At 42.3% G+C, this 10,833-nt stretch overlaps 1 protein-coding gene and 1 long non-coding RNA gene across 4 annotated transcripts; one reads left to right on the top strand and one right to left on the bottom strand.

Annotated features, from left to right (window-relative positions):
* Positions 1–963: 963 nt before the first annotated feature.
* On the top strand, positions 964–6,297 carry HNRNPDL (heterogeneous nuclear ribonucleoprotein D like). 3 transcript variants are annotated; one of them, XR_012158443.1, is made up of 9 exons: positions 964–1,307; positions 2,132–2,300; positions 2,385–2,546; positions 3,007–3,138; positions 3,290–3,407; positions 4,336–4,503; positions 4,751–4,851; positions 5,234–5,338; positions 6,023–6,297. XR_012158443.1 is itself a non-coding variant. In XM_073340494.1 (8 exons), exons 1-7 carry the CDS (start codon positions 979–981, stop codon positions 4,819–4,821), a joined length of 1,149 nt encoding a protein of 382 aa, XP_073196595.1. In that variant the 5' UTR covers positions 964–978; the 3' UTR covers positions 4,822–4,851; positions 6,023–6,297. The 3 variants fall into 3 exon arrangements, 1 of the variants encoding a protein (XP_073196595.1); XR_012158442.1 differs by having other exon boundaries at positions 4,751–5,338; XM_073340494.1 differs by lacking the exon at positions 5,234–5,338.
* Positions 6,298–6,857: 560 nt separating this feature from the next.
* Positions 6,858–10,826, bottom strand: LOC140910176 (uncharacterized). The gene is made up of 2 exons (XR_012158445.2): positions 10,119–10,826; positions 6,858–7,474 (listed from the first exon to the last, which is right to left on the bottom strand). It is a non-coding gene; the product is annotated as an uncharacterized LOC140910176 (long non-coding RNA).
* Positions 10,827–10,833: the final 7 nt, after the last annotated feature.

The following is a 10,833-nucleotide window of genomic DNA, read 5'->3' as shown; positions in this document are numbered from 1 at the left end:
CACAAGCCATAGGGTGCATAGTGCAGAATACAAGGTGAGTTGCATAAAATGCATGGTACCCTGTGGGTAAGGTAGTATCGATGACTCAAGGCTGCCTCACGCAATCATATAAAGCCGAGCCGCTCCTCCATACTTCTTCTCCTGCTCTACACCCTGTCCCGTCAACCTACTGCCCGGCTCTTGTTCAAACTGGCTTTGCAGATGCAAACGGCACTTCACGGAAATGCGAGGTCTAAACCTGGTCCTGAATTTCTCCTGCCCTATGGAGATCCCTCCCTAGTGGATTTCATTTCTCTTAGGCAGAAGTGGTGCGGTTGGTGCATTAATTAGATTTCTAGGTTGCATGGTCCCAGTTGCACAGCTGTGTAGAGATACAGCGAGGGTTGCATAATGACTTGTACTTCCACCTTTTCAGACAGTAGGATCTGAAAGGCGGGGAAGCAGCTGCTTCTGCAACGTCAGGAAGCCATAGCTGCAGACAACCGCTTCCCTCTCCAACTGACCGATACCGCAATAATGAAGACGGGCTGGGAGAGATTGCCTAGATTGCTTGGCTGTTTAAACTGCAGGGCGAGTCGCCTGGGGGAATTTGCGGCCTGTCTTCATCTATCACCTCCCTTCTCTGTATACAGGGGAGAAGGAATATTGAATCTCTCCACGGACTTTGCGGGTTGGTCTATGTCACGCTGCTCTCTCTTTGGGGGAGGGTAGCTTTGTGTGTCTTCGGAGTACACACGGGAATCTCGTTATGCCCTAGAAGCCCCTTGCAATAGTCTCAGCAGCTGGCGAAGGGGGTGTAGGGATTAGGGTGGCACTGCAGCCTGCTAGGGAGATGATGAGTGTAATGCCGAGGGAATCCCAGGGGAGAGGAGTGCTCATACGCCCTGCAGGGCGGGGAGGCCGGGATGACGGGTGTCACCCATTCCCCTCCTGGGTCCCCTAAGCCCACGTGCAGCCGCCATTGCCTACGCTCTTCCCATGCCTTACTACATCAGACGGGGTAATGCACCCGCCCCAACCCTGCCGCCTGGGCTCCAGGAGTCGCTACCGCGCCTGCGCTGCCGGGCTGCGCTGATTGGCTGCTGGAAAGGGTATATAAAGGCGGCGCAGGCGGTGCCCGGATCTCTTCCGCCGCCATTTTATTGTCCCGCTTTCTGGTCGCAGCTTTCTAGCGAGTCTCCAGCCCTCGTAGCCTGCCCGAGCCGCCCTACCCTCGCCATGGAGGACATGACCGAGTACAGCGGCGGCCTGGAGGAGTTCGCCGAGGGCTCCAAGATCAACGCCAGCAAGAACCAGCAGGACGATGGGTAAGGGCCGGGCGGTGCGGGGCGTCCCTTCCCTGTAGCCTCGGCCCGGGGGGCGCTTGCGCTCTTCCCGCCCCCCTCCCTGCGGCCGGGCGTGGGGGGGTCCCGTTTGGGCACGTTTCGCGCTCTCTTTGTGTCTCCCCGTCGATCTGTTTCCCGTAGGGCGGGGTGGTGTCAATCACCGGGCCATGACGTAGCCGGGAGCCAATCGGAGGCGGGGCAGCGCGCGAGCGGGCTGCCTGGGGCGGGTAGGGGGGCAAGCTGCGCGCGCGCCGATGCCACGCTGCTCCCGTTCCCGACTCGCGCGGGTGGGCCTGTGGACGCAGCTCGCTGGCTGACCGTGTCTAGGGGGGAGCGGGGCGGTAGCTTCTCGGGCGCCCTGCGGGGTTTAGGGCCAGAAGGAGCTGAGCCATTGCCTCCGAGTGCGTTAGCGATGGGCCGAGTCGGGTAGGTTACAGCCCAAAATCTCGTGCCTGGGTAGTATTCGAGCAAAGGGTCACTTCGTTACCAGCTCCCACCCTGCAAACGCTTATGGGTACGATCCATTTCACTACTGTGTACTTGATTCATGGGATTAAAGTTAACCGCACGCATAAGTGTTTTGCAGGATCGGGGTCTGAGAACTTTATAACATGCATATAATTATGTAAAGGTCAGCTTTGAGGCCCTGAAAATCAGTGTAGTGAACTGAGAGTGGTTTCTTTTCAATTCATGATGCTGATCTTGTTGGAAAAACTACCACTTGTGTCTTCAAGTTTCTTTGAAACTTGAAGTGATTAGTAAGATATTCTGCTCTTAAAAAAATACATGCTTTTTTCCTGTTGTAGTAAAATGTTCATAGGAGGCCTCAGCTGGGACACAAGCAAGAAAGACTTGACAGAATATTTATCTCGGTTTGGAGAAGTTGTGGACTGCACAATTAAAACAGATCCAGTGACTGGGCGGTCCAGGGGATTTGGCTTTGTGCTCTTCAAAGATGCTGCCAGTGTTGACAAGGTATGTAGGGTCTGTGTAGTTGGCTCTTGTATGCATTTGGTTTTTTTCATGGCTTTTTGAAACTGTGTCCTGTGGGTTTTCTAGGTCTTGGAGCTGAAGGAACACAAACTGGATGGCAAGTTAATTGATCCTAAAAGGGCAAAAGCACTGAAGGGAAAAGAGCCACCAAAAAAAGTGTTTGTTGGTGGACTGAGTCCAGATACATCTGAAGAACAAATTAAAGAATATTTTGGTGCTTTTGGAGAGGTATGGCATAATTGTGTTTGTAATACTGTCATATCCATATTGGGCATTAAAGTTCAGTCTTGCTGTGGCAGGGTAGTAAGGTTGGATGAAGAAAGGGCAGTCTCTGATTTGAGATGTGAAGAGGGTGATTGTGAGAAGGCTGCTTCCTTGTTAATTGCAAGTTGTAATGCTGCTTCCTTGGGACAAGATGCAGAAATTATATTGCAGTAGAATAAATAGGATCGACTTGGGACCCTGGTGGGCAGTCTTAGTCTAGCAGAGTTCTGTTCGAACTGTTCCCTATTAACGTATAAATAGCTCTGTAATATTTTGATAGTTTATAAATGGAGGTGGGATGGTTTATTTTTCAAAGAGCCCGCTACATTTCTGCTATTGGCATGAACTTTTGACCATTGACTTACACTGCTGTGTTTGAGAGAGATGTAATGTAAATATGGTTTATATTTAACTTTGTTTACAGATTGAAAATATTGAACTTCCCATGGACACAAAGACAAATGAAAGGAGGGGTTTTTGTTTCATCACATATACAGATGAAGAGCCAGTAAAAAAATTATTAGAAAGCCGATACCATCAAATCGGTTCTGGCAAGGTATGGATGGATGTTTCGGTTTCTCTTTAGAAAGTTCTAATGTTGATGGTTCTTATAGATTTTTAAATGGATTCCTGAGAATAAGAGTGTTTATTTTGATGGTGCTGGTCAGTCCTTTCATACAGTTGAAACAATGTCTTCCTTTTTACAGTGTGAGATCAAAGTAGCACAGCCCAAAGAAGTGTATAGGCAGCAGCAGCAGCAACAACAGAAAGGTGGAAGAGGTGCTTCTTCTGGTGGCAGAGGTGGTGGCAGGGGACGTGGCAGGGGTGAGTTTTTTGGTAGCACTTCTAAAAATCTGTATGTATTTATTTCTAAAGTTCTAGTTTCCATGTTTTGGAGCCATTTTTAAAAAAAATAAACCTAATCATAGAATGGCCAACCAATGAGCGGAAAATAAGCTGGGTTGGTCTGTACTGACTTAACCAAAACTCATTTTAAAATTGTTACCTTGACAAGTGCACTGATAAAGTGAAACTTTTACTTATGTTTAAAAATGCCAACAGATTGCATATTCCTGGGTTTAGAAGCTATTCCTTAAAAGGCATAATTCAGGTGTCTGAGACTTACTTGAAAGTTACATGTACTCATTCTGTTGAAACAGGAAGGGAGCAATGTTGACTTTTTGACAGTTCTTAAATATTTTGCCCAATAGAGGAAAGCCAGATATCTTCAATCCTGCATTATAAGTAATCCTATGTAAGTAAAGGACTGGGAGGGAGCAGTGTTGCCAACATCACTAATACATTGATAGTTTGCTTCTTGGCAACCATAAGTACTGAGATATAGTCACTGTTAATGAAACAGAACAAAACTAGTCTTCATATTGTAATGTTAAGATAATGTAGGATACTAAGAGGCATATTAAAAGAGCTCTAAAGGAAGAGGGAATTTCTTTAGACAAAAGGCAAGTTGCCCTTTGTGTGGTTCACCTGCACTTTATTAATAGGACAGTGTCAGCTTTCATTTTTTTATGTAACATGTTTATTACAGTAAATTAAGAAAAGAGATCCCAAGATTTGCATCCCATGTGATGTTTTGAAATTAGGTGTCTTGGTGTTGTGTTTTAGAACTGTTGTATACTTGCAGAGTGATGAGACTCTTTCTGGTAGCCAGTACAGTACAGATCACATGTCATACAACTGACACATTATTTATTTAAGAGGGTTGGAACTTAATTGCAATGCTTTATTTCAGGTCAGGGACAAAACTGGAACCAAGGATTTAATAATTATTATGATCAAGGATATGGAAATTACAACAGCACTTACAGTGATCCAAGCTACAGTGGTTATGGTGGATATGATTATTCTGGCTACAATTATCCAAGCTATGGATATGGACAGGGATATGCAGACTACAGTGGTAAGTATGTTTGACTTAACTCCACAAGTATATTGATGTATAACACTAAAAATATCTATGACTTTAATATTCTAGTGTATAGTAAATTTCATTGTTGCATCCCACAAGCAAGTGTGGATATACATTAAAGTATTGCATTAAGCTGTAAACTACTGTATACGGGTGGGAGGGGGGAGACTATCCTTTCATGAGAGGCTTGTCTGAGTCAGAATGTACTGAGACAACTAATTTTCCATTCTCTCAACAGGTCAACAAAGCACATATGGAAAAGCATCCCGAGGTGGCGGCAATCACCAAAACAACTACCAGCCATATTAAAGCAGTACATAGTACTTGGGGGGGCAGCAGGTGTGTATATGAGTGCAAGGACCACTTTCAGTATGTCTAATCTAATTTAAAGATCAATAGACAAATTAAAATGAGTAAAAACATTTTTCTTGTGTAGTCTGACTTTTTTAACTGAACTTTGTTAACTTAAAAGATTTTTTTTAAAACATGCTTTGCCTAAAGTGTCTATAGATCTTTAACTTCGTAAAATGTGATTTCATCTTCTTTAGTACTTCAGAAAAACTTAAGAGTTTTTCTGTTTGCGTTGTGTACCAGGTGGTCTAGAGGAATAATTAAACTTATTAGAAGTATTAACAGGTAAAGTACTGAAATGGGTACAACTTAAGGAAAACAAGAATGTTGTCTTCTAACTCTGACATTATACCTTGTTTGTACCCGCCAGCGGGAACTTCATTGCAGGCCGTGTGTCACCCTGACCACGTCTATCTCTGGGGGTCGCACGTTGCAGGCAGAGCGCAAGGCATACACCAGAAAACGCTGTCCTGTGGTATGGTCTCTTCCAACTTCATGTACCAGCGTAAAGATTAAAGTGGAAAACTTCAGACTTTGGCTTCTTTTTAATCTTTTTGAAGATTAAGTGTCTTAACTTAAATGGTTTTTTACAGGAGTTAAAGTACATAAATGCCTTTACAGCTTAATCATTTTGGTCTTCTGTTTAGTGTTGTATTTCAATTGTGGAGCCTCATTTTAAGTGTGCATTCGTTAAGATTTAATGCTTGCTTTTTCTTTTTATAGCTAATAGTGAAATCTGCAAACAAAAACGAACTTTTAAATCTGGAAAAAATTAAAGATCATATGCACACAAACTACATTAGGCTAATCATGTTTTTGGCAATATTCCTTCACAAGAAATAAGTTGCAGACAAATTGTTTTCTTACTTAACAGCATTTCTGGTGGAAACTTTTTCCACAACCCAGTTTGTGACGCACACATTGCAACTTCTTGCCTAATTTGGAGAATCATTGTTCTGAAACAGCTTCCCAAATGGGCTAAACTGCTATATTTGGGGAGACAAAAGATTTTTAGTTAACAATTTGTTAAATATGCATATGATCTTTAACAGTGAAGAAAGGAATAAATAGAGGACTTAAAGCAGTTCATGAAAATGGACCTTTTAACGATTCTTACAGAAGTTGCACAGATCTGATTGTTGTTTTGTCTTGTTTTTAGGTGGAGATACCACAGCGAAGTCATCTTGCAGAATATCAGGATTGAATGGAGGTGGTCTTCGTGACATGAGATGACTTTTACAAAAGACTTTTTAGAGTATGACACAACAGTGTCCAACTGTATATAGCGGCTGATTAGTTTTCTTTATGGTTTTTACTTTGTCTTTTTTGCCATCTGTGTTATGACACAATGTGGATTTGTGTTAATACAAATTTTATTTGTATACTTTCATGTTAAGTGATTCTTGAATAAATGCTTACTTATGTGAGTCTGTCTTCCTGTGTCTGCTGCTTAGTTTTGTAAGCTTAATTTGTAATTGAGCAATAACAAGGATAGCAGTCTTTCCTATTGGGAGGAAAGATGGCCTGTATTGGAATAGGGCCTTGAATGCCCTCTGGTCACTAACTTTCTAGATATGCCCTGAGCTTGAGGCTATTTCAAGTGTCAACATCACCTGAGTTAAAATCTGCTGTTAAATGATTGGCTCCTAGTTGTAATAAGAGATAAATACAAAGATTGCCTTAGATGTGTTAGAAATGATTCTTTGCTACCTCTTCCTGCCTCTTCCCCCCCCACCCCCAGTATTTTTTTGCAAATACCTTTTCTATTTGTGTTAGCATTTCATATATTTCTTGCTGTTGTATTTTATTGTTTATAGTCTTTCCAGTTTGTGCCTTTTTGGGGGCATGGTGGGGTTACTATGTATTACTTTGAGCTGTTGGGATGCTGGTGGGGGTTTACTATGTGTATAGAGAGCCTGAGGATTTTATATTAAATTGCTTACTCTGAATAACTGGACAAGAGTGGAACTAGTGAATTGTGACGGCACAAAGCAAAAAGTCAAAATCCCTTCCTTTTAATGTATGTAGCAGTTAACACATACTTCTAAAAATTCACCTTACCATAGTGCCTGAAACAGTTGGAAGAACAGTTTGGTTTAAAAATCAAACTGCCTCATTTTCAGTTATGGGTTGTGTTCCCAAAATGTATAATGCATTACATCTATAATGTATTGATGTATACAAAATGTATAATGTATTGATGGTTTATGATAACTTGGTTAAATGTAAAATTATTACTGAATGGGAATGCCAAACAGTTAACTCTTCCGTGGTCTTCAGTGAGTTTTACCTCTAGATTGGAAGTTTACCCATTGCTAAAGATGACTTTTAGTAACAGGTTCCTCTAAACCAGTGCTGAAAATGGTTTAATAGCTAGCATTATAAAGTCCAGCCCCAGTATGGAAAGCATCAGTTCAAGGGGATCTACTCCCAACAACCATTTTTTAGCAACAAGTCAATTTATTAGTGTAGAACAGGCTTGAGTCCATGTTCTGAATCCTTGAGCACAGTCACCTTAGCTTCTGGTGTGGCTTGGCTTTGCAGCTCTCCGTTGTTTGTTCGTTCTTTCAACATGGCCATGCACCATGCATTCATATGTCCAATCATGGATCTAAAATAAAACCTTGTTTAGAAGACAGCTGAGAGCACTTTATCCATAGCAGTATAAATCTTTCCACTTCTGTACTGTTGTTCTATCCCTATGTCCTTCTGTGTATCTCTTATTTGCTTTCCATGCATTTGCTCATTGCACTTGTGGGTCTTATCTGCCTCTCTCCTGCAGATATACCATGCTAAAATGAGTACTTAGATATTCTCCTTGGGTTGGTCAAGCTGGCAATGTTGGGGGAATGGTAGCAAAGATGCCTGTAGGTGATCTACACTACACTAGATAATATCTAATGCTGAACATGGTGATAAAGTAATTGCAGCTGCTGTATACTGCCACTAAGAGAATTGCTCCTGGTGCATTGGTAAACCAGTAGTGTGAGAAGCCAGGCTCATTGTAGATAATGCCCAGCTGAACCACACCTTGATGGAGCTGGCAATTGAATTAATGCCTGGTTGCTGGCAGAGGTAGCTGTTGACTCCCTATTGTACCTCTCTGGATTTTTGAAGTGTACATATTTTTCAAAATGACAGTGCTGTTACTTTGTCATTCTACAGTCCAAATGGTCTAGAATCTAAACACTGTCTTTTAACTTGCTCTATTATCCAAGATCTTCAATTTTGTGTAGTTAACTGGCTATACGTGTCTTGTATGACCTTTGGCAAGTTACTCATCCTCTGCCTCAGTTTGTGCTCTGAGAATTTTTTTGCCTATCTAATGGATTTTAAAAGGCTTAATTGTTTTATAAAGGGCTATTAACACCTTGGTTGAAAGGTGCTATAGAATGTATTGATAAAGCCAAGTACTCCACACACATATGAAATGCTGATTTCTCTTGAGGACTGATCCTGTAAACTTTTACTCACACCAGTAGTCTGAAGTCTTGTAGTCCTGTATAAGGGTTACTTAAGAGCCAGATCTTGGAAACCTGTGTGTTTTAATTCTTGCTAATGTCAGTGGGAGTCATACATCTAAAATGCATAGCTTATTACAGGGTTTACAGACTACTTAATTGGCAGTTCCTTTTATCTATTTGGGTGGGATGTTTTGCTCTTGTAAAGAAGAGGCTAGCCATTTGGGGGGGGGGGCTATTTTCTCTATTTTTAAGCATTGATTATATGTTCATGCATAATCCAAATACTATAAAAGGATTGTCTCTGGCCCAGGGTTATTTTTAAGTTAACTTCTACCAATGTTAATGGACATGGGGGGGGAGGCGACAAAACAATCTGGAAAAATCAGTCAGCCTCTGTGCCTGAAGAACAATAACTCATCGTGTCCTCACTTTGAAAAAGTATAAACTTCATCAGCCAGGTAGTCTTCTGTTCAGCTGTTTCTCTTTTTGCAAGGTTCAACTAGCTTTCCTTTAGTATACTGTAGTGTGGTGTTCCTCCCCCCCGCAATCCTATCTGATATTTTATCTGAGGTGTTTTGTTAACATTTTACTTCTGGTTTTCTGCCTTTTTTCCTTTACAGTTTGCAGTTGCTTGCCCTTCAAGTTGGCCTTTTCACTTATAGTTTTAAGGTTTCTTTGGTTGCATCTGTCTTGATTGCTTTCTGCATTTAAGTTGTACTTAATGTGGTGTTTGTGCTACAGCACATGGTAAGCCACATAAATATAGTTTTCAGAAATGACCTTGAATCACTTGAACTATACTGATGGCTAAAGTTATTGACAAATGCTTGAAAAATCAAGGCAACTAACTAATCCTAAGTATTTTTTTAGGATTGCAGTCAGCACCTTTGCTAATGTATAGTTAGTAAACAGCTAAGACTTCCTATTAAGTATTTATACTAACTAAAGTGAAATAGCCAAGATAAGTAGAACAAAATTTCCATCTAATGTTATGTAGAGATTCTTGTATCACAATTTTTCTAGGCTCTTCTCTGATTCTGTGCTAGTATATCATCATATACAAGAATGAACAAGTTTAAGTGTACAATAGAGGGGAAAGGAAATTAGTGTCAGGTATTAAAAAAAATTACAGTAAACAAATTTTTAAAATGGATATGGCCATTTACAAGGATAGCCAAGAGTAGGCAACCTTCTAGCTCAGTTTTTGTCAGTAACTACTGAAGGGTTACAGGAGCCATAAATTGAGGGTATACAGGGACTTTTACCCTGAGGTATAAAAGATAATCCACACCTGCTGTGCTGGAGTTATTTACAACATCCACCTCGTTTCTTGCAAATGCTACACCTAGTAGCAATAGTCCACATTTAATTGAACATAGAATTTCATCCTCTATTTCCATTACATGCAATAGGAAATTTGTCATGGAAGCTGAACTATCGGTTTGTAGACCCAAGATTTCACTGAGTCTCTAACACTTAACCCCAGATGACATTTCTTGGTCCAAAGAAAGGACCTCTTATAGCCTAAAACTTGCCCTTTTTGAAATACAGATTACTTTTTTTTTTTTTTTTTTTTAGAATAAGGGAGTTTTTTTTTAACAATGAATTGGTTTGTGACGCTCTCAATGAAAGATTAACAACTTGGAAATGTTTAAGTTAAGACACACACCCCTTTTCAAAATAAAAGTGAGTGGAGAAAGGGGGAAACAAGTTTTAAGCCGTGATTGGTGTGCTTCAGCTAACTGAAAACGTCATGAAATTGAATTTAACACTCTTTCAAAACTTACTTACCCTTCTTCCCACCAGCTTTCCCAAGGATCTCTTCCTCTTTCCAGGACTAACATTCCCTGTTGGAGTGGGTAGGAATTTTTCTTCCTCTCTAGGACAATGTAGAAATCCTCCCTCCTCCTCACTAGCCACAGGAGGAGGACTGGCTGGACGGGTAAGTACATTTGTTTTCCGTTCAAAAGAAAGGTGCCCAGGGCTCCTATTCTTCGCTTCCTGTCCTAAAGGGTTGGGCACAATCCACCTCCCAAGGTTGAGCTGTGAGGGGGAGGGGGCGCCCTCCTTTGCCTGCCTCTTAGGACAGGGCTGAAGCCCCATTACTTGTGTGTGTAAGGGAGGCTAGGGTTGATGCCAATCGGGGACTGTACAACGGCTGGGGCCCAGGCCTGGGGGGGGGGGTCCGCTGGACTCCGCCCAGGGCTAAGATAGGGCGGCCCTGCACTGGGCGCATCCCTGCCAGGTAGCTCAGGGAAGGGCAGTAACAAGCTTCCCCCTGCAACTCTGCTCCTTGCCGCCCAAGCTGCCTTAGCCAGGGCCCTTGCTGCCCGGGAGCTCCGCTGTCACCGGTCGCAGGGGCTGGGTAGAGCCCCTGCCTCACGGGACCTCGTCCCTAGCGCGCCTTTGCGCTAGTCTGTACTACGGTGGGGTGGTACAGTAGCCTTTTGACTACTCTCTTTTTGTCGTCTCTATGGCTCTTGAGCCGCTCTATCTCCTCACTTCC

Source organism: Lepidochelys kempii, chromosome 4 (genome assembly GCF_965140285.1).
Source record: "Lepidochelys kempii isolate rLepKem1 chromosome 4, rLepKem1.hap1, whole genome shotgun sequence".
NCBI classification, from domain to species: domain Eukaryota; kingdom Metazoa; phylum Chordata; order Testudines; family Cheloniidae; genus Lepidochelys; species Lepidochelys kempii.
Note: the sequence above shows the minus strand (reverse complement) of the source record. Positions and strands in the feature narration are given on the sequence as shown.